This window comes from Solea senegalensis, linkage group LG12 (assembly GCF_019176455.1).
Source record: "Solea senegalensis isolate Sse05_10M linkage group LG12, IFAPA_SoseM_1, whole genome shotgun sequence".
Lineage (NCBI taxonomy): Eukaryota > Metazoa > Chordata > Actinopteri > Pleuronectiformes > Soleidae > Solea > Solea senegalensis.
The window spans coordinates 8,591,069-8,613,460 of NC_058032.1; the positions used below are offsets into that span (position 1 = coordinate 8,591,069).

Consider the following 22,392-nt stretch of genomic DNA (forward strand, 5'->3'; position numbering starts at 1 on the left):
AATTATAAATCTCTTAACTTTCATTCTGCCTCGTCAAAACTTGAAAAACTGAACTGGCAAATCTAATTAGAGATCGGTCTGTAACTGTGGCGAGTGAAAACGTAATTACAGATATCCATCTGTAATTTTGAACTGAATTTAAATTACAGTAATTATGCTGATATGTGTAATGTTAATCCCAGGTGGTCCAAAGTGTTAAAAGCGGCTTGTCATAGATGACCAAATGAAGACAGTCCCACGTATGCTGCAGTAAACACATCTCCTAACACATCAGCCACAAAGGTGGCTGTCACCCGGGACAGATGTGGTTTGGTTTCATGGACCAGGTAATCCACGCAGGTCTCGCTGTGCTGTAGCATCACATGCATTTACCAGCATCGTGGACGCCCACTACACGAGTGACCTGGATGTGAAAGTGGGTGAATGCTTTTGTTTTGACAGACCATGACGAGGCTGCCATATAAACAGGGAATGGGTGCCGCCGCAGCATCACCACACAGTTAGCTCACTCACTCCATCTAGCTGTTCGCCATTTCCCTTTCTGTCTTTTTTTTTTTCTTTTTCCCCTCACGAACACATGCATCGTATAGAAGTGAGTGACTCGGAGGTTCAATTAAGAGCCACTGAAACAGTTGTCTTACTTCGGGCAGAATGGAGAACAGACGCGGAGAGAAGCAGGAAACAATGTTGTTGTTAGCCAGTTAGCTAATGTTACCCCTGCTAGCTGTTGGCTAACCGTAACTACATCAAATTAGTGGGCTGAGTTAGCTCTCCTAACTCAGCCCACTAATTTAAATAGACACAGCTCCGTGCTTTATTTGCTGTCTTCTCTTCATGTGTAATGTATTTACTTAGCGGCAGGTTTTCCCACTGACACTCAATAGGTGTTCCTATAAACGAACTAACTAGCTAAGCTAACAGGCAGCTGTGTGTATCAGCGCTGTCTGTGGCGGTTTCACGAGAATCTGTTATCGGATTTAGCAAAAATTCAGTTGAACTGTTGTTTGTCAGCGATAGCCATGGCAAACGAAGCCTTCCCCTTGCATCTTTTGGTCTGGAACAATCAGTATCTGGAGCTCGATAGAGAACTGCAAAAGAAAGAGGTGAGTATGAAGGCTTTTGATGCTTATGCTGTGTTTTTAAGGTGCGTTTGGTTTGTCGCACTGCATTGCGCTGAAGCTGCTGTGTGTTTGGTTCTGCAGCAGGATTCGGAGCGCCTGGATCCGAGGGGGCGCACCCCGCTGGAGTTAGCCGTGTGCCTGGGCCACCTGGAGTCAGCTCGTGTGCTGCTCAGACACGCTGCAGACCCGACACACTGTAACGCACAGGGGTGGACCAGTAAGTGAGCCGCTCTTACTCTGGCACTCTCAGTTACCCGGGCTGCACCTTCTCTCTTTACAGTTTGCCCTATTTTTCCAACACACGCTCTAAAAACGCAACTATGCATCTTCTGGAGACCTGAATTATGATGATAATAATAATAACAATAATAATAATTATTAATCAGTTTTGCAAATCTTAGACATAATCGCAGACATATTTTGTTCACCTAGAAACTCTGGCCTTCAAAATGAAACACAGATTACCAAAGTATACAAAGATTCAAGTGACTAAAAAGTGAAAATGGTTGCCTTACCTTTTTGTATCTGTGCCCTGGTAAACAAAACATAAAAACTCTTGTTTTTTCTTCCGTTTTCGTTGACTATACCAATATATACCAATTTTATGATTTATTGTTTAATGAGCACTACATCTTTACTGCAAGAACCCATCCACCTGGCAGGTGAGACATATTAAGATGCCAATTGAAGAGTGTGATTATTGCACAGGTGAGCTTTTAACTGGTCTCTCTAAAATTACCAGTTTATCTTAAAGAAACGCCTTTTTTAGGCGTGTCACATAGGGCATTTTTAAGTTAAATTATGTTCAAGAACTGCAAGCATGACCTCCGCAATGGCCCGCAGGCGCTCAACTGAACTTCCCTGAAATAGTTTCTGATTGTTTCCGTGCAAATCAACTGATCAGCATGTTGGTGGCTGATCTCGGATGAAATGAACATGAATGAATCTATTACTTAAATTCATAGCAAGTTGGTAGGAAATATAAAAGCTTTACATTTGTCGTTGCACACATAAAAAGGTTTTGCTACACACCACATAAAAAGGGAACATTTCTTTATTTTATCAATCATGTCATGCCAATACAAACGTTCGTTTGTCCTTTCAATGTCTCTCTGAAATGCTTTTTTAGAAAAGATCTGTTTAAACCTTTTCTGTTCTACTTGTTTTGATTTCTTCAGTGCAGTTGTTTCATAGATTACTGCAAAACTAACTAAGTTTGTTGCCTTTTGAAAATTATGTTCTCCATTTATTTTGCCAAACATATATTGTAGTAGTATAGTAACATATACATATGTATATCATAGCAGTGTGTATTTGTATGGGCAAGGAATCAGTTTTGAGATGAAAACATAGCTTTGAATTTTATTTTGTAAAGGTTTTGTGGATTTCTTTTGACAAAGAAGTTTACTCTTTTCAGTTTGTACTTTTGTAAATGTGAATTTTCTGTATGTGTCAGTCTTGCAGGAGGCTGTGAGCACTGGGGATCCTGAGCTTGTTCAGCTGGTGCTTCAATACAGAGACTTCAAGCGTGCCACTGAGAGACTGGCAGGAATCCCAGAGCTGCTCAACAAACTAAGACAGGTTGCACAGAGCTACACACAAGTTTTTTTTTTGTGGTAGTATGGTCACTGGATGTTACCAGTTTTTACACAAAATCTTTAACTTTATTAACTAATGTACTAAAAAAGGAAAGGCTCTAGCTTTTGTCTCTGTAAAGAAGAGTTTCCTTTCTTGTTGTGCTCCAGGCTCGGGACTTCTATGTGGAGATGAAGTGGGAGTTCACTAGTTGGGGTGAGTGTGTTTCAGGAAGTCTGTGTTCACGTTAACAGGCTGAAGATACTTAAATCCAGTTTATTCTGTCGTTGTGATGAAAAGACCTTCTTCTGGTCTCAAATTATTTCTTTGCACATTCAGATTTTATCCTGTAGGTTTATTATTATTATTATTATTATTATCATTATTATTATTAATAATAATAATAATGATAATAATAATAATTATAATTATAATAATAATATAAAGAACCTCATGTCTCAGTCCGAATTAGAATTCAAATTGCGTGACTCTCGGTATGACACACACAGCGACGTCAACGTGACTGACAATATGAATGTAGCCTATTATATTTTCAAGTGGTCAGATTCAGCACCACAGTGGTTGGACAGCTCCAACGCCATGAGCAGCTGTCATTGAGCGGATTGTGAAACAAGTGTGATTGTTTGCTGTCGGCTTCAGAGACTGAGCAGTGTGACTTCAAAATTGTCTGTAAAATGTTTGACTGCTCAGCCGTCTAATGTGCCTCACTGTGTTTTGAGTAATGTGCCTTCTGAAATCCCCTTGAGATGCTCCTATTAATAGTTATTTACACTTTGCATCTTACATTTTTTTTGCATCATTATAAACCAGTCTTTATGTGTTCTTTTCAGTTGCTACACATGTTGAAGCTAATATTTTGTTGTTATTCAGACTTCTATCAGCATTGTTAAGCTGTTTTATAATCTGCGGTGGATGATAGTATGTTTTGTGAATATAATAATGTTAATGTTACAAAACTAAATCTAGGAAGGGTGTTTCAGCTGTCCCTCTAAATCTGCTTTCCCCCCCTCCGCTACACTTTCCTTGTTTGTTTTCTGTTCCTAAAATGTTCAACTGTTCAACTTCCCTCTTAGTGCCCTTGGTGTCAAAGGTGTGTCCCAGTGATGTCTACCGGGTGTGGAAGAGTGGATCATGCCTCCGCGTGGACACCACGCTCCTTGGTTTCGAACACATGACGTGGCTCAAAGGGCGACGCAGCTACATCTTCAAGGGTGGAGGTGTGTACTGTAAGCTCCTAGAACAGCTTCACAGGTACAGTATACAAATAACCCAGCAGTCCAGATGGATGTTGATGAATGGATGGGTTTGTGATGGAAACATGACCTTAAATGACATTTTAAGACTGACTTTTCTTGTTTCATGGTCAGGCCTTCAATGTTAAAGATATAATGTTGTGAGTCACTGTAATACAAACCTCTCCTTAGATGACGGGGCGGTGGTGATGGAGGTAGACCACGAGAAGCAGGTTGTGTACACGGAGCCACTTGTGTTGTCTCCTCGTGATGCGCCCTCCCTCCTGGCAGCAATGCAGCCGTCACAGGAGAACACAGCACAGAGACTGACGTCGCCCATTGTCTCCACGCACCTTAACACACGCAACATTGCCTTTGAACGGTAATGCATACTGTATACAGATAAACAAACCAGATTAATTTCAACACTTGGCTGTGTACTTTATGCCTTCTTCATATTCATTAGTTTGGGTTCAGTGGAGCTTTTTTCCTATTATGTATGATTAGCCCTTCTGTTGATGTGAGTTTTAAGCTTGAAGTGCAATATTACATGAAAATTTAGGAGGATGGACTATTTTAATTAAAATGTTAAATTCTGAGGAACACCATTGTCACATCATGAGGAAACTGCAGTAATGTTGTATGAAATGAATTTCACACAAATGAAACTCACCCCTCATACATCTTGAACATCACATCCCCACAGTTAATATTCCTGCATGTAATTGTGTGCCATGAGCTTTAATTACGTCGTTATACGTTTTGATTACTTAGAAACAAGTCCGGTATCTGGGGCTGGCGTTCTGAGAAGAGCGAGGTGGTCAGTGGATATGAAGCCAAGGTATGTGAAGTAGCAAACACAACCAGACCATGTCTGAATTGTCTTGACAAAGAGTAAAAATATATAAAACAGTAATAACAGTTTGTTGCTACTCTTAAGAGTTTTAAAAAGTACATTTATTTTGAGTATGTTATATGTAATAAAATAATATCTGGACTTTTTATGAGGGAAATTCAGATGAAGTTGCCTTGTGACTATATGCAGGAGCCAAGTCAAATTTGCTTGACTGATTTTCACTCTAACCAGAATGTTTTTGCATCCGTTTTCACATAATAAGCATTTGTTTTTGCTTGATTAAGCTTTGCTTCATTGTAAGGGTTAAGTGTGTGTTCTTCTGTTTGTACGTCCCCATTTTCAGGTTTACAGTGCTACCAATGTGGAGCTGGTGACTCGTTCGAGGACAGAGCATCTCTCTGACCAGGACAAGTCAAGAAGCAAAGGTGAATTTGCGAACACACTGGCTGTAGGTCGTCACCCTGAAATCACAGTGCAGGAAATGACACAAGATGCAGGAATAAACATTGAAACATTAAAGCAGTATAGTGTATAACTTACAAATATAAACATATGATTGTTACTTTCAAATTATATTGTCGAATGACTTGGAAAAAAAAAAAGCAAGGCAGCTGCAAGCAGGTTACGAATGAAAAAGTTTCACCAGTGAATTCTACTGCTCAACTGCCTGGTTGTTAGCATTTTTATGGGATAAACGCTTCTTGCCCCCACATGTACCTGTACTACTACCGCTGCTGTATGCACACAAACACTCCCTCATTCAGTTCTGATAGTTGAATGACACCACAGTGTTGCATTTTCTGGGTTCATGAAGACCAAACGGAAGCAGAAAACGAGAGATCACTAAAAGTCACACACTGTAGCTTTAAATAATCATTGCACATTACAGACACATTTGTGTGTTACGGTGTTATTTCTGACTCATAATACAAACTTTTAGTTTAGTGAAACTGAGTATAATGCTCCAGATTTATTTCATATTTTCATATTTATATTGTGTTGTTAATAATCCCTCTACATTGTTCCCACTCAGGCTCAAAGACGCCTCTACAGTCCTTCTTGGGGATTGCCGAGCAGCACACAGCTCACAACGGGGTAAGAGTCTCTGCGGAACCTGTGCAATCGCATTCACATTCACCCACATCACCTGCCACCTCCTCTCACACAGTATGTTGCATCATTTCCTCTCTGAGTGTGTTTTTTTTTTCTTTCTGTCAGAGTAACGTGTCCCAGTGTGCCAGTCCGCACAACCCCACAGCTATCACAGCTGAGGAATACTTCAACCCAGAGTTTAACCTGAATGGCCGAGACATTGGACGTCCCATCGAGCTCACCAGCAAAGTCCAGAGGTGAAATTAACCAGTGACAACATTAGGGGTGTAAAATGAGTCATTAGTCACGATTAAAGCCACATAAAATTGGTTGTTGTGTTTCCAAACATGGACGGTCAGTACATTTTCTACAAGGTAAAAAACACTTACCAAAATGTGATTTTTAAAATTTTGTACTTTTACATGTGGTAGCACCGTCACTTTGAAATATGGGAGAACAAAGCTGAGAGGAGGAAGAGTAACAGTATAATATATTTTGAAAGCAGGAATTTGGGCACATTTGGACCAAAAGCATGCTGTGTGTAAAGAAAATAGTGTCTCATCCATCCATGGCTGAGCTGGGTGCTCTATCAGTTTGTCAACTCGACTGCAGAGTGTTTCAATGATAAAAGGTGTGTCCATATTTATCTGATTACCTGTATACATTGATGAAAAATTACCCAGGGGCATGAATAAACAAAATTGAGTATGCAATGCTCCGTTGATTTGAATTGAGCCGTGTCACTGAAATGATAATCAAAATGGACTTGTGAGACCAGTGAAGATGCACAGCCTTGTTCAAATTACATGTCCATCATCACCAGATCAGTAGCTCATGACATGACCAGACCATTTCCACCTCCTCTGCAGGTTTAAAGCGACCCTGTGGCTGAGTGAGAGTCACCCTCTGTCCCTGGCTGAGCAGGTGACGCCCATCATCGACCTCATGGCCATCTCCAACGCCCACTTCGCCAAGCTGCGTGACTTCATAACCCTTCGCCTGCCGCCAGGCTTTCCTGTCAAGATAGGTGAGAGTGAGCGGTCACGTCAAAAACATTGATTCCATCCAGACCAACATACAATTTTTGTGGTAAGATGTTTACAATGCTTTGTCTGACTTATTAACTCACTGGCTGCCTTCCAGAGATTCCCCTGTTTCACGTGTTGAATGCCAGAGTGACATTCAGTAACCTGTGCGGCTGTGATGAGCCGGTCAGCTCGGTGACGGTGCACAATCCAGAGAGCTCCGGAGAAGCTGGTAACTATGGACACACAATCAAACATCTTTGTTATATGGAGTAAAGAAACCGGAAAATATTCACATTTACACAAAATGTAATTTTTTTAAGAAACAAATGGCGATTACATTAGTAATTGATTAATAATCGCTTCATTGTTTCAGCCCTAATGGTAATATGCATCTGGATTGGGTATTTAAAAAAAACTGTTAAGTTACGGGAAGGTTTTTACTTTCTCTAGATGTTAATTTGTTTACCTACCTGACATTTTCACCTTAAAATTAGTACATGAGTAATACAGTTATATTTTAGTGGTTAACAGTACAAAATAAAGGTACATGTTAAAGCACTTTTTCATTAAAAAATTCATTAAAAAATCACACTAGCTAGTAGATTTGGAATTGTCTTGCACTTCCAGTGATGCTGTAAACCATCTTCTCATCTTATCTCAGGTCAGTCTCCATCTCCCTTCCACTGTGAGGTGGACCCCTCAGTGTTTGAGCCTCCCCCCGACTACACCACCCTTGGTCCAGGCCGCAGTGAGCCTATGAGGGACGAAGACGACAACCTGCTGCAGTTCGCCATCCAACAGAGTCTGCTGGATGCTGGCACTGAGAGCGACCAGGTCAGACCAGGCCTGTCGGTCTAATCATTTATCAATAATGTGTCAGATGTGAGAACTTTTTGAATATTCTGTCCGTCACTCTTAGATTAAGGCATAGATCCGGGTCACAAATCAGGAAAAAAAAGTCACATTCTGTACTGACCACTGCCTGTAACTGATGTTGGTAAATGTTTTTGGTTCTTTCTTTCTACAGATTGTTTGCCAGTGATCTCTTTATTTATCAGTGGCAACGTGTCGCTTTAGGATACCTGTACTCGTGATGACAGGTTAAACATGTATGTCTGGTTTTCAGGTGACTATCTGGGAGGCTTTGACTAACACCCGCCCAGTGCCACAGTCTCCACTGTACGAGGAAGACTCCCAGCTGGAGAGGTGAGCTGAACTTTGCTACAGACTCCTCTTACCTTGAATTACCTTTACTGGCAGGTTCACCCTGCACAAACTAAAGTGACGACTCTAGATCAATAGATTATGTCAGTTTTACATTAGCAGTGTTACAGTCATCATAAATATAACCATATATGTTGGGATGATTGTTGAGTTTATTTTCAGTAGCTGTTACCATAGTGAGCAGCTGCCTGTTCATAATTCTTATTCAGGAAAATGTCTGGCTGGTGATGTAATTTAATTAAACCTCTCCAAATAGAATTCAGTGATTATCTCTTTCACTACACATTCTCTTGGGAACAGTGTCTCCCAGTTATCCTGTAATGAAACCCAGCAGTAACATTTCCAGCTATGATGTCTGTCTTTGTGTAAAGCTACAGTGTGCAACTTTTGGTGAATTTTGTTAACATTATTATTCTCTGTTAAAACGGCTGACGGTTATATGTAATGCTGTGCACTACATGAGCCTCGACTGATGATATAATTTATATAGCACCTGAATACCAGTCTTTAATAATGGGTGTAAGAAGTTACTGATTCCGTGAGCTTTATATCCTGTCATTCCATAGTCGCTGGGCTGTCGAGTCAATATTATTCATATAGCCCAACATCACACAACACAATTTGCCTCGAAAGGCTTTACAGTCTTGACACCCTGTATCCTTAGACAAAGTTGGGGGAAAATGGGAGAACCTCAGGAAGAGCCACAGCAGAGGGATTCCTCTGTGATGCCAGAGGCCTTCTCTCCTCTGGATTTTCGCCTTGACCAAGGCTCAAACCGGAGGGCCCTGTCCAAGGATCTAAGGCTGCCGGGTGGCCCCTTTTGGGGTCAACATTTCTTACGTGTAGCTGGGGACCCAACCCATGCAAAATTTAAAGTGATCAGTAAAATCTTAAATCAATTCCAAAACGTATGTATCTTTCGTGGGAACTTTTTTGTGTTTTCCATCATACTCCAGCCTGTTTCCAACTGTCTTGCTTTACTAGCTCAGTGTTGCTGTTGCCTCTGCTGGTCTTCACAGCACACAAATCACTTCCTGTATGCAGTCACTGGTCTACATGAGATCGAGCTGTGTGACGTTGAACCCGACCAATCCCAGAGAGAATATTGAGGAAACACGACAGACGAATTCACCCTATTAAAATAAAATTACCTTGTCAGTTGACACGACCAAACCCAACCCAAGATTTCTGTCCAACCCGTTTTCGTGATGGGTATCTATGCTCTAAGCAATATTGTGTAAACTAATTTTACAACAGTTTACAGTTGATTTCTAATCTTTCTACAGTTTTAATGAAAATATCCTTTATGTGTTTCTCTCCTCAGAGCGATCCAGGAGTCTCTGTCCATCTCACTGGTCAGCAGAGAGGGAGAAGACATGGCTGACCCCAGCCTGCCCTCCTCTGTCTCACCTTTGGAGCCCACTGCCAATTCCCCACTCTCCTTCAGCACGGTAACCAATCCGCAGTTGTCTGGAGACTTTGGCATGGGGACGAGCTTTGACGAGCAGTTGCGCATCGCCATGGAGCTGTCGTGCAGGGAGCAGGAGGAGCTGGACAGGTGAGGCAAGAGGAACGCAAAGGCGGTTTAGAGCAGTTTGACATGTTGGAGATTACACAAGACAACACTGACAAATTGGGATTAAGTTGCCGTGGTGGTTACAGTAGTTAGAGCTTTGGTTTGGCGAGTGCTGGTTATCAAACTTATTTACTTTTTTGGCGTTGACTATTAATCAAATTTCCGTGCCTTTTATTTTCCTTCCTTTTTACCTGATTGTGCTCGCTGAGGAGAAGCCCTGCGAAATCAAACTGTAAAAAAGCCTGTTGTCCTAAAGCTCACCAGTGAATGAATTACAATCCTGTGAAGGATCAAGAAAGCATCATCTTGTCTAACATATGTGCCACTTCAGTATCAACTCGTCTCACAAATACAACATTTTCGGTTGTCGATGACGCATCAGAGCAATTTGAGTTACTCTTGTATGAATCGTGCTATACAAATAAACGTATGTATTTGTGCGTTTGAGAGGGCAGTCATGCTCAGACACAAGACACTTCTTGTTAAATGAATGGTGTTATGTGAAGAAGATCTAAAGTGATTTATGAGAGCAGAAAGTTGCTCCATGTGGGCCAGGTTAAGAATCGGTATCATCTCCAGTGTGTCTGTTTACTGCAGCTTATCTGCGGTGAATGACACCTTTACCAAACCACACTACTGTAGGAACTATTGTTATTTTGAAGCTGCTGTATGTTTATTTGAAGTATCAGTATATAGTGGAGGGCATAGCACAAAGCACAAAGATGATTTTATTTCTTTTGCGTTCCATCCTGTTTTTGTCACAGGAAGCAGAAGGAGGAAGAGGAGGAGTTGGAGCGGATCCTCCAGCTGTCACTCACCGAGAAGTAACGTCACAACAACAACAACAACAGCAGCAGCAGCGGAGGCCGGTTGTTGTGATCGAGGAGCGATCCTCTTAATTTATTCAGTTTCTTGTTTTATTTTTTTAAATCCTGAGATGTTAAGTTATTGCAGATATTTTTATTTTGTCCTCTCACACAGGAAAGGCTGCTACACGAGAGATGTACAAGGTTGAGAATATCAGAAATTAACGAGTGAGAGGGATTTTAACAAAAAGAAGAGGCACTGTACTCTTGAAACGAAAGGGAGTCTTTGTTTTTCCTTTTTTATTGAAGATTTTTCACAGTCTTGCTGTCTTTACCGAGTGATGAATGATCCTTTAACTTTTAAACCTATAACATGATCCATGAAAACACCATCTCAATGGAAAACAAAAAATCTATAAAAGAATAATTATAATATTTAAAATGTTTATGTTGGATTACTCCTGTGTGTGGAAAAAAATAAAGAATAATGAGTATCCTGAATTTATTGTTATGGTTTTATTGTATTTTATGGCCAATGGAAAAAAGTATATAATCCCTGTGTTTTTTTGTTTTTTTTTTGTTTTTTTTACAGTTTCACTTTTGGACGTCATGTGATCATCTGACACCGGGGATTTCTTCTTTTGGTAAATCATTGAAAGTAACTTAATTTTATACAGTGATTTGTTTTTTGAATCTGAAAATTAAAGTTATCAAGTAGTTTTTGGTTAAATCTGTTGGTAAAGTGCAGTTTAAAAACTTTAATTTATTCCAGATGCAACAGTTTAGTTTTCTGATAAAGCAGCAGGAGAAAAAAAAAAATCAGCTTTATACATTTTATTTTAACGAAATCTAACAAACTTAAATTTCCTCTGGAGGAAAACTTTATTCAATTGACTTTATTAAATAATAACTTGAATTTAATTTATGTAATCAAAGTTTTGTTTGAAAACATCACATCATCATACACATAATATACATAACATTACCCTCAATATCAATGGAGACTCTACAATAAAGCATTATTAGTTGTACAATAACAATAGGAGTTGATGAATTTGTTTACATGTTGATTTCCCACTTTTTAAATTAAAAATGTAACATTAAAATTCAGTTTTTGTTCCACCCGACTTTGCCAATGGACCCTTTAGTGAGTCTTTTCTCATTCGAGCCTTGATCCCGGTTTATCTCGACTTCAATGGCTTCTTTCTGTATTCTTAAAGCTCTGTAAAGCTCGCTCTCCTCTGGATCTGGTTTGGAACAAAATCATACAAGAGTCATTCATTTAAAGTGATTCATACGTGTAGTGCGGTAGAGCTTCATACTCACTTTGCTTTGGGTTCGGGTCAGTTGAACGGAACTCATCTGGATCCTCGTAGTCATTTTCCGGCTCCTGTGACTGATGCCTGGGCTTCACTTGTGCCTGTAGTATTTTTGAAGGTGAAGGGGAGCTGATGCTGTTGCACATTTGGACTGGAAGTGGGTCTGTCGGAGGAACAAATGAATATAATGTGTGCGGAGCTGTACGCTGAAACACAGGCTCTGTCTCACAGCAGTGTTCTCACCGATGGTGGTGTCGTAGAGCTGAGATTCAGAGTAGGGCCAAAGATAATGCTCCGTCTTTTCGAGGAAGTGATTGAGTACATCAGTGAAGGAGTGGACTCTCACCTACAGAGAAGACGACAAGCAACAGGATTTTAAATGTAACCCATCCTTGTTACACACCAGTAGATAGGCCTATATGTGTGTTTTTGTGTGTTTTTTTTGTCAATGGCTATGAAATGTCAACTGATTTCTTTTTTGCAGTTCTTTGTTCTATTTCACAAATGCAACAAAGTTTAGTTATCCACACTTTATTCATGATGTTATCTTCATTTTATAGGTCAAATAGGTTTTGTGGCTCCAGATGAATTATATTTGGGTGTATTCTGATACTAGATGCATTTTTTTTTGCACATTTCTTCACCTCAGTCACTTACAACCCTTAAAGGAGACGTATCTCACATTCCCGATCGAACTGCACGTTTTGATTTATGTAAGAATAGGTTACTGCTTTGAGCACTACAAACAAAAACACAGCAAATTACATGCATACTTCCTGTTGCTTTATTTTTTACATTACGCATTAAAAAAGACATCATCTTAGAAAGCATCAGTCTGAGTGATAAGAGATTTTAAAATGTCAATATTAGGCTTTGGGAACTAATGTCAATCAAGACCTGAGAAGCATATCATATTTTGTAAATACCAGGCATAATTAAAGGAAGAAGAAACAAATCCACTGCCTCTCTGCTTTACAGAACAATGTTTTTTTACATTCCAAATTGGTAAAACATTTGATTTGTGTCCACATTAGTTCAAAGTTATACTAAACACTCACTGGTATATCGAGGTGAATGACGATCCCCAAGTGTGAGCTGGTCACTTTGTAATTCCTCAAGACAGGTCCACTGAAACACGAGGAGGAGCAGCTTTATTTCCATTTTATTTAAAGTGAGATATCAACCTCATCCACTGTTTACCCAGCATGTCATTGTTACTGATGATAATCACATTGATGCAGACAAACATCAAATGAACTACTGTGCTACTACTATAATGAAGCACTAAAGAAAAAAACAATATTTAAAGGACTGCATCACTGAGTAATTGAGACATTTCACCTGTCCAGCAGTAGCCTGACGGTCACGGCGTGGTTTCCCTCAGAGGACGGACGGAGGATGATGTTGCCATTCTGTGGGTGATGCTCCAGCATGGCCTCGGCCTCCTGACGTGTCACATTGAAGAAACACCTGCAGGATTTATGGGAGAAAAACAACTCCTCATTTCCAGGTACAGTTCAGCAAGTTTGTCATATCAGAGAGCAAAGGACAAAATGCATTTGACAACGACGATTGTCTGGGTGTTTATGTTCCGTGTTAAATGGCAAAGGAGGCTGTATAACAAATCCCATTTCCAGAAAAATTGGGATTCATTTCTCAAAAGCAGCTTAACTCGTGAGTGAAGGATGGGTCAAAGTCTCTACCCATTTACAGTACATGATATTGTGGAAAGAGTCAGAAAAAATCTAATTAGCTGTAGAAGTTGGGTTTTTTTTGCATTTGGAGAAAGAGTCCCAACTTTTCTGGAAAAGTACAACTTGTACAAAATGTTTCTGTAGCAAGGAGAGGAGCATTTTTCTGGAGAATCACTTACGCAGGCATGTCAGAGTTGCTGGGGTTTGGCTTGGCTGCGGCTCGCTGAGGAGAGGATGAGGATGATGAGGCAGAGGGTGGGAAAGATGGTGCTGGCATGGTGGGCGCACACAACCTGGACAGATTTCTCCTCCTCAACTCTTGATCCAGAGCCTCCCTCAGCTTAATGAGCTGTCCAGGCAGCAGTAACGTATTACTGGGAATCACTTTCTATAAGGAAAGAGTACATGTTTAATTCCAACATCATTTATGGATCACTATGCCCATTCCACTTTTCCTAAATAACAGAATGTGTAGGTGCTTGCGCTCAGATATTGACGGTGTGTGTGTGTGTGTGTTTACTTTGGCCATAGTGAGAAGGTAACACCTCCACTCCTCTCCTGTGGAAAGATTGTCCACCTGCACCATTGCACGAAGCAAGGGAAAGACATTTTCTCATATTTACAACTTTGTTTCCACAGACAACAGACAATGTATAGATAATAATGTGCCAGCGGTGCCACACCTTGAGCAGCACAACCTCTTTTTGTAGAGTGAAAGTGAAGATTGCCGACGTCACACACGGTTTATTTAAATCCATGGACTTCACCTGCTCCAGGTCCAGCTTCTCCGTGGACTGACGGAAAGAACAAGCAACGTAAATCTGTGATTTACTCACTGGGACAAACAGAACATCAGTCCATATCAAAGAAGAATTGGTATCACTTTCATACTTTGAGCTGTAAATATGTCAAAGTAAAGTTAAAGGGCTGTTTCACCCTTTTTTTTTTCCTAACTTGGACAAGTGAAGAATCAACTTAAAATAATTATGATGCTCATTTATGATAATTATGGCCTGTTCTTTTTTGTTCAAATTGACAGAAGCACAGTGAAGAGAAGTGTTGAGCCTTTATTTTCTTTGAAGGAAGTGACTTTGACATTGTTTTTTTGTCAATTTCTTTTGTTTTTTTTAAATCACAACTTTCACTGTTGTTATACTGTATATTCTTTGAGTGAAGTGGCCCTTTAAGTAAAAACAGAATGACAAAAATATTTGTTCTTACTGTTTCCTGGGCATCATGTTTATACAGAAATAGCTGGCTTCCACGTAGTTCTCCGAAGTACGGCTCGAAATTCTAAAAATTATAAATGTCATTTTCAGTTTCTATAACTTTGGTGGATAAAATTATTCTGAAATAATATTCTAAATATTCAAAAAAATCCCTTGTGTGTTCAAGATTGCAGAAACAGAATGTACGATCCAAAAGTATGTTTGCATATAATCACAATAAAAATAAAAAAGTTGCTTTGTTTAGCGCACTCCACATTCTGAAAGCCAAACATACTCTACAAACAAAGACGAAGAACATATTTCCTGTGATGTGAAGGCCACTGTAGTTCCCTGACACATTTCGGAAAGGAATTCTTGGTCAGATGTCCCTAATTTGTGCACAATGGGCATTTTAATTTAGCAGCAATCAACACTTGTACAATGACACGTTCTCACTTGTTTCGAACTGATTGTTTGCATTAAAAGTGCAGAAATACAACTTTTACAGAAGAGTCACATGTTGTAAAATTTCTGAAATGTTTTTTTACTCCACCTTCATTTCCACATATCTCGCACCGCTGACCTTCTTATCATTTCTTTTCTTCAGCAGGGGCCCAGAATAGTACAGAGGCAGAGCTGTGATTGAGGCATTCCTCTTGTAGATGGCTTTGGGCTGTTTAAACATGGTCCAGTCTCTTTCCGAGTGTCCATCGGTGTGTCCCCTGGACTGCTTTGGTTCTCGTCTGGTTCGTCCAACAGTATGTTTATTGTCACTAACGGTAAAAGAAAACTCAGCTGATCCCAGTGAGTCTGGTATTTCCTCCGTTGTTGTTTCCTTGTTCTTCTCCCTTTATTGTATGCGACACACCATGACAAGCACTAATCTACGTTCACTGATAACATTTTCTCCACCTTTCCCTTATTGCTGCTCTGAGAATGAGGAAACGCTGCTGTTATTTATATCAAAGGGAAAACGTCTTGAGTACTTTGAACCTCAGCATAATTTAGAAAAGACTGAGCTGGATTAATTATTTAACATTGCTGTTTGTACGGGGACTTTTTATCTGACGTCAGTATCAGAGGACATTAGCCTTATCTTGACTGTAAAGGTCTTAATTCATCATAAAACTAATAAAGTTAGTTTTATTTAATTAATTACATGTGGCCCACCACTGAACATCATGTTATAGTAAAAACTTGTTGTTTGTTTAAAACAAGGTTGGGGTTCTTTCTTGTGTCGTGCAAAAAGGACAACTGAACACAAATCTCTCACAAATGAATTGTTTTTAATTAAAGGCAAACCTTTACAAATTAAAGTGCTAACAAAATATAATATGTTAACACATAATGTATCAGTCAAAATGAGTCAAAGGTCACAAATGTCACTCACTCAGGGACCTTAATTAGGGCCAATTCACCTGTCTTCATCAATCACCTGTCCTCTGTCCTCATCATCATTCACCTGTCCTCGTCGTTCACCTGTCCTCTGTCCTTATCATTCACCTGTCCTCACTGTTCGCTGCCAAAGTTTCTGGTGCGTGATTTTTACTTATTTCTGAAATTCATTACATTTTGACATTTTGTTACTCAGTAACGGATGTGGTTTAAAACTTGGTGAAGAGCAGTACTTCCAAAAAAACATACTTAAGTAAAAGTAAAAATACAAAATTTTAAAATGACTTTAGAAAGTACAAGAACACAAAAAACTACTAATTTGAGTAAATGTAAATCTTTACTTTCCACCTCTGATATACTATTGTTATTATTTATGAAAGTGAGACCATACGTTTTGCAGATCAGCATCTGTTCCCACAGGTTAATGTGAAGATGAACAGAAATAATGCAATAGTGAGACACATGATGTAAACATACACGGGGCTGCTGGTAGCAAAATACACAGCATCACATAAGTAGTGCAGGAGCAGCAGGACACAGGACAGAAAGAAGGACAAACAGCAACACAGTGGATACACGGCGATGGAGATGAACCACAGCAGCCCTTTGATGAACCACATTATCAGCTGAAGGAGGCGCAGAAGCAACCAGATGGTCCAGAAGAGCAGAGAGCCCAGCAGCCACGCGGTTCGGGATAAAGGAAAGACGTCAGCGTCCTAAAAAGAAAGAGAAAGAGAACAAGGACGTGTCACTGCTTTTGTTTTGTACCTCTTTTTTACGAATGTTTTATAGTGTTTCGATGACTTGTTCGCTCACATAGTTCCGTGCCTCTTTCCTGTCTTTGCCAACTTTTCCCACTTCAGCCAGAAAAAGACAAAAACACTCATGATATGTGGGTGAACATGTGTGCTAAAATATGGTGAAAACTTCAATTCAGTCCATCACAGGGACACATATGGCGCGTTTCCACTGGCTCTACTCGTCCCGCCTCGCCTCGGCACGGCACGACACGACACGATTAGGTTGCATCTCCACTACAAAAAAGTACCTACTTAACGTGGGCGGAGTCATCACTGCACGGCTGAGTGAAGCTGCGGTGACTTGTTTTATACCCGACACACACACACACGCGCGCGCGCGCGAGTGACTAGGTGACTTTCAGGATTGTTAAGTAGTTTTAACTGATCTACAATTCGGCACTGTTCGGCTTGATTTCTGTCCACACTTCTCCGGAGCACAGCCTGAAGGTCTGTGATGCAGCACGCTATTGCCGGCGCTGTCCCTAAATACACCACTCCACTTTAAAAGACTGACGTTAAATATAGAGGTTTCCCTGGTAGTTGTTGAAGATTAACCCACGTTTTTAGGATTATTAAGTAGTTTTAAGTGATCTACAGTTCGGCGCTGTTCGGCTTGATTTGTGAGTGGGACGTCTCTTCCTGTGACGGGACTCTGGCCAAATCATCGCATAGTACCTACTACTAGCACGCTTGGAACCTCGCAGGAGCAGGTACTAAAAATAGTACTAGGTACAAGGTACTAGGTACCAGGTACTATGCTAGTGGAAACACTACGAGTAGAGCCGTTGGAAATGTGCCAATAGAGACAAACAACCATCCACTCTCACACTCACACCTAGGGGTAAGTTACTGTATATACACTGCAATACAAAGTCAACAATACAATAGTTTAAAACAATCATGTTTGGAGCCAACAAACACTGAGAATCACAATTATCAGTTTGTATTTTCAGATGTGGACACATTTGTTGGTACACTTTCACCATAAGAATCTCCCAATAACACTTTTGCCCCACTCTTCCTCAACAAACTGCTGTAGCTGTCTCAGGTCTGTTCTTGAGTATTTTTCAGATCTTTACATAGAAGTGATATTAAGGATTAAGATCTGGTAATCTGGAATAGTCCAAAGTTTTTATGCACCACTCACCTCACAGGTGCTTCTTTTTTTATCTGTGTTTTGGGTCATTATCCTGTTGGAGGACTCACACTCTGAGTTAGAGAAAAAGCTGTGCTCCTTCTTCTTGGAACAAGCCACATTGTCCGAAATGGAAGAATGAAGGTCTCATTGGACACGTTTAAAGTATTTTTTAAATGATTTGGAGGCAGAAACGTCTGGTTGTAGGTGTTTCATTGAAAACGCTGCTGAATATGTGGTTTTAAATGGCATATTGTAGATTTAAAGTAGATTTTTGTGTATATTTTATTGTTTCCTTGAAAATACATTTTTATTACTGGTTGAATAATGGTTAAATAACTAAAAAGACAACTGCGCCTGAGACTGAGCTTTCTCCATGATGACTAGATAGTCTTGAGATTTGACTGTGTCCCTGCACAGATATGTGTCAGCCCACCGTTTTTACTGCTTCATTTTTCTGTCCATGAACATGTACATAGTCACTGGTGTGACTCTGCAGACACATCTTCAAAGATTTTTCTTTTGCAGAAATGAGTTCACACACAAACGATCAACATCTGAGTTTTGTTACTCACTCAGGAAAGTGAACACCACCAGGAAAAACAGGAGGCAGGTCATCGGCAGCCACTTTCCCCTGCACGGCTCTTTTCTCCCCTGTGCTTTTACCTACGGTACAATGTATTTATTTATTCATTCATAAAACTTACATTTATTTTTTTATTTTTTACAATACAATAAATTAGGGATGCACCGATATGACTATTTCCGCCGATACCGATATCCGATATTAATATTGCTGCTATGGCCGATAACCGATATCTACCGATATCGATATATGTTTTAAAAAAAAGTTTCTGAGATGATAAAAGTTTGTACAGAATGAAAATCACGCAAGCTGAAATTTTGAATGTCTTCCTTTATTTTCAAAACATGTTTTACCTCCAAATAACAAGGTCACATAAGACACAAGTAACCAACTACAAGTAAAGGTTTTTAGAAACCTTTACCACTTGTAGCAAGTGTGTAACTAAATTAAAGTACAGTTTAACTCCCTCAACTCACTAAACTCCTGTGAGAAAGTTTGGATCATAAATTACAAACATGAACATAAATAAAAATAATACCCTGCCAAAGTTACTGTAACCGAGATAAGGGCGTCTATACTGGGTATGTAAATAAAGTCAACAACCCTTCCTCCCGGCAACAACAACCGCGCCACTTCCCTTCACAATAAAACTACACAACAGATATGAGAAACAATACCTGACAAGCTCTACTAAGATGTTAAAATACTTTATCAAACTTGCCAGTATTCATGGCAACCAGATATTTATTCAATTGCAAAACATCGGAAAAGTAGCGCCGACTTGGCAGGTTGTTGCGGGGTTCAATATGCGCTATCAACCGTCGGAACCCTCGGCTGGTCGTCAAGAGCAATCATTTCCATTACCTTTATCGTTATTGCCCTGGCCAATGTCTTCCTTTGGTCGAGTCCCAGCTGCGCTGCTTTCTTTTTTGTCTGCTGCCTAATGTTACTAGCGTTAGCTTCCTGCTGTTGTTTGTGTACTTCAGGGTGGCGGTTTTTCAAATGACATAATCAAATTTGTGGTATTGAATGACTTGACGCGGAACCCTCCGCGCATTACCTCGACTTTGCAAGTGTTGCATAATGCTTTTCGCGTATCTTCTACTGACACCCTGAAAAATCGCCCACACCGCTGACATTATCTCTCCTCAACACACACACACACACACATCTTGTGCTGCGCTTGCGTCACTGACGCTGTCATATGCCCAAACAAATGCCGCATGGTCTCCCCTTCCCGACACACATACACAAACAGCAATTAGACGGGTATAAACATCGGTTGTTAAAATCGGCGCAGTTTTACTCATTGAACCGATGCCGATATGTTAAAAAATTACGAACATTGGCCGATAACAATATTAATGCCGATATATCGTGCATCCCTACAATAAATGTCATTATTTGTATAAAGTATAACTGGAGTATGTGTTTCCAGGGTGTATCATAATCATGAATCATAATCAAGTCACTTGTATCTCACTGATGAGATAAATGAGACAATCTTTTAAATGAGTAAATTGCAAACTGGGTTTTGATTTCATTTCTTATATTTACATATCTATCGATAAATCTGTAAATGTATGGAATGTCTGTCTGACTCTGAGTTGTGTAGAAATGTGGCAAATCATGTAACCTGTGCGTTTCTCTGGTGTGGGTTTTGTTTGGCCTGTCATTTGTGACCCTCTTAGCGTGCTGTTGGTACTCGCTCCCATCTAGCCAATCAGCTGGTGCACCGGTTTATTACCCAATTGTCCGCAACATTCTCCTGCTTGACCTCAGTCATGACATCATGTGCTTCAGGAGGGAACAGCCTGAACTGAGCTCAACACTTCACAAGACTTGATGTCCCTTTAAGGACTTTTGTTTGGGTGGTAGGACTTTTGATTCATTCATTAATGAATTGTGACAGACATGTTTTATTGTAAATAACAGGACCGAATTTAGAATTGAAAGTGAAATCTTACTGGCAAATAACTTGAAATTGATTTTTTTTTCAAAAGGATCAATTTTGTTTCTAGACGTCATTCCTTGAATACATATAGAGTGTTTTGTGCTTCATATACAGCATGCAATACAATTGGTGACTGTACTTCTGTGGTCTGTGTGTCATATATGTTTCAACTAGCCCGTAGTTGAACCTACAAAAACCTCTATGTTCGTAGTCATCTGTGCTACAGATATTTTGTTGGGAGTCACTTCCTCTCTCTCTCTCTCTCTCTCTCTCTCTTTCAGTGGCGTGCACAGACATTTGGAAGGACAGGGGCGAAAATTAAAAAGGGCACCTACTGACACCACCAGTGCAACCTGGGGCCAAAGGCAGAGCCCAGCTCTTGGGGCTGAATTTTCAAACATCATTGTTTAATTAAGCAAGTTCACGTTACGTTTTGTAGCAATGTTTGCCACCAATGTTTGAAAATATGCAAACATTGGTGGCAAACATTATATCCCAATGATATCCCAATGAACTGTAGATTTTTTAAGGGTCTAAAATATCACTGAAACAAAAATTGTATCTCTTTTTTTAGGTCAATGAGATCTTATTTAACCTGATGCAAGAAGCAGCTGGGCCCCACATCATGTTTTTACCACTGAAGAGGGCACTTTAGCGTGCTACCCACCCCTGTGCACACCACTGTTAATCATATATCTATTAAACAGACTACTTGACAGATGATTAACATACGGCACCAGTGTTTGTGCGTTGTTTACAATCCTTTCTTGCACCAGAATATGTTACAAAGTAAAATGATTCAAATTTCATGAAGCCATGGAATATCTAAATGTATCAGTAGCAGCTGCAAGTAAAGATTTTATATAACAGTTCAAACTGACATTAGTAAAAGCACAGATGTTATAGTATGTGCAGCAGTTGCAACATAAACACAACACAACGCCTCGATGTATGAAGAGTGCAGTGTGGTCAGCAGTGGCAGTAGCTGCTAAGAGAAACACCTTTTCACTCAATCTCACCTGTGAAACATGTGAAAATAAATCACCTTCTTCTGTTTGCTCATACTTCCTACAGATGATGATCATCTGATCCAGACAGTGGTTGTCTCTGAAAGCCTCACAGCTGCTGCCCGCTGATCGAACCTGACAACATGTACGATTATCATCATCATCATCACCATCCTTGTCATGACCGCCGAGGCCCCTCATGTCTTTGAGACGACAGACCGGACACCGACTGCACATCATTGTTGAGTTTGCTGTTGACTGAGCAACAGCAACTGTGCAGGTTTGTTCTCTGTGGCAACAACAAGGCTGAGAACGTGAGAGAGCCTGGGGACAGGGAGAGGCAGAGTATCAGCCTCTGACATTATTCCTTTATCGACCTGAGTATAATTATACACTTTTTTTTCAACGTGAGAAATGAAAAACAACAAAACATATAAAACATATCACAGATTAAGCTTCATGTTAATAAAAAGGGCTTTTAGTTTCTCGGCTATGATTTGTCCAGCGTTAAACTGAGAGTAACGAAAATCTGTGATCGACAGTTTGCAGAATAACAAGCTGATATAAATGAGTGCAGAAACAAAAATGTAACTGTGTTTTCTTTATGTTACCATAGTTTCTAAAGTGTATCTGCTTAGAGTGGTAACTCAGCACATGAAAACATTGACTCAGTAATTATAAATGATGCTGGAAGCCGGTCTGTCTGCATTCCACACTGTGTGCACTTCTTTCTTGATACATTTTATCCTTTAATGGAATATTC

At 40.0% G+C, this 22,392-nt stretch overlaps 3 protein-coding genes across 9 annotated transcripts; 1 reads left to right on the forward strand and 2 right to left on the reverse strand.

The window, feature by feature from the left end:
* Positions 1-295: 295 nt before the first annotated feature.
* On the forward strand, positions 296-10,873 carry ankrd13d (ankyrin repeat domain 13 family, member D). 3 transcript variants are annotated; one of them, XM_044041069.1, is made up of 16 exons: positions 300-1,103; positions 1,203-1,338; positions 2,578-2,702; positions 2,867-2,912; positions 3,791-3,934; positions 4,142-4,331; positions 4,724-4,790; positions 5,149-5,230; positions 5,839-5,900; positions 6,024-6,154; positions 6,767-6,924; positions 7,041-7,154; positions 7,587-7,759; positions 8,052-8,131; positions 8,814-9,057; positions 9,169-9,454. In XM_044041069.1, the coding sequence occupies exons 1-16, from the start codon at positions 1,020-1,022 to the stop codon at positions 9,256-9,258; spliced, it is 1,926 nt and encodes a 641-aa protein (XP_043897004.1). In that variant the 5' UTR covers positions 300-1,019; the 3' UTR covers positions 9,259-9,454. The 3 variants fall into 3 exon arrangements, with proteins under 3 accessions (XP_043897003.1, XP_043897004.1, XP_043897005.1); XM_044041070.1 differs by lacking the exons at positions 8,814-9,057; positions 9,169-9,454 and adding exons at positions 9,474-9,707; positions 10,490-10,873 and having other exon boundaries at positions 335-1,103; XM_044041068.1 differs by having other exon boundaries at positions 296-1,103; positions 8,814-9,455.
* Positions 10,814-15,924, reverse strand: LOC122778915 (signal-transducing adaptor protein 1-like). 3 transcript variants are annotated; one of them, XM_044041072.1, is made up of 10 exons: positions 15,336-15,924; positions 14,766-14,837; positions 14,228-14,338; positions 14,065-14,121; positions 13,724-13,932; positions 13,192-13,320; positions 12,909-12,978; positions 12,094-12,196; positions 11,858-12,013; positions 10,814-11,778 (listed from the first exon to the last, which is right to left on the reverse strand). In XM_044041072.1, exons 1-10 carry the CDS (start codon positions 15,435-15,437, stop codon positions 11,639-11,641), a joined length of 1,149 nt encoding a protein of 382 aa, XP_043897007.1. In that variant the 5' UTR covers positions 15,438-15,924; the 3' UTR covers positions 10,814-11,638. The 3 variants fall into 3 exon arrangements, with proteins under 3 accessions (XP_043897007.1, XP_043897006.1, XP_043897008.1); XM_044041071.1 differs by having other exon boundaries at positions 15,306-15,918; XM_044041073.1 differs by lacking the exon at positions 14,766-14,837 and having other exon boundaries at positions 15,306-15,922.
* A 289-nt stretch (positions 15,925-16,213) lies between these two features.
* On the reverse strand, positions 16,214-21,910 carry LOC122778141. Of its 3 annotated transcripts, none has more exons than XM_044039737.1 (4): positions 21,642-21,903; positions 18,658-18,748; positions 16,964-17,004; positions 16,214-16,863 (listed from the first exon to the last, which is right to left on the reverse strand). In XM_044039737.1, the coding sequence occupies exons 1-4, from the start codon at positions 21,867-21,869 to the stop codon at positions 16,549-16,551; spliced, it is 675 nt and encodes a 224-aa protein (XP_043895672.1). In that variant the 5' UTR covers positions 21,870-21,903; the 3' UTR covers positions 16,214-16,548. The 3 variants fall into 3 exon arrangements, with proteins under 3 accessions (XP_043895672.1, XP_043895673.1, XP_043895675.1); XM_044039738.1 differs by having other exon boundaries at positions 21,668-21,865; XM_044039740.1 differs by lacking the exon at positions 16,964-17,004 and having other exon boundaries at positions 21,668-21,910.
* Between the last annotated feature and the right edge of the window lie 482 nt (positions 21,911-22,392).

Bases quoted from the DNA above. Each gene is read 5' to 3' on its own strand.
- ankrd13d (XM_044041068.1), top strand. From the start codon at position 1,020: ATGGCAAACGAAGCCTTCCCCTTGCATCTTTTGGTCTGGAACAATCAG. The intron at 5,901-6,023 runs GTAAGAGTCTCT...TCTTTCTGTCAG, and splicing joins AGCACACAGCTCACAACGGG to AGTAACGTGTCCCAGTGTGC. The intron at 8,132-8,813 runs GTGAGCTGAACT...CTGTATCCTTAG, and splicing joins GAAGACTCCCAGCTGGAGAG to ACAAAGTTGGGGGAAAATGG.
- LOC122778915 (XM_044041071.1), bottom strand. From the start codon at position 15,437: ATGTTTAAACAGCCCAAAGCCATCTACAAGAGGAATGCCTCAATCACA. The intron at 12,197-12,908 runs GTGAGTGTTTAG...TCTTCTCTGTAG, and splicing joins TCATTCACCTCGATATACCA to GTGAGAGTCCACTCCTTCAC. The intron at 12,014-12,093 runs GTGAGAACACTG...TTCCTCCGACAG, and splicing joins GCTCTACGACACCACCATCG to ACCCACTTCCAGTCCAAATG.
- LOC122778141 (XM_044039737.1), bottom strand. From the start codon at position 21,869: ATGATGTGCAGTCGGTGTCCGGTCTGTCGTCTCAAAGACATGAGGGGC. The intron at 17,005-18,657 runs GTGAGTAACAAA...TTCTGGCTGAAG, and splicing joins GGTGGTGTTCACTTTCCTGA to TGGGAAAAGTTGGCAAAGAC. The intron at 16,864-16,963 runs GTGAGCGAACAA...CTTTCTTTTTAG, and splicing joins GGAAAGAGGCACGGAACTAT to GACGCTGACGTCTTTCCTTT.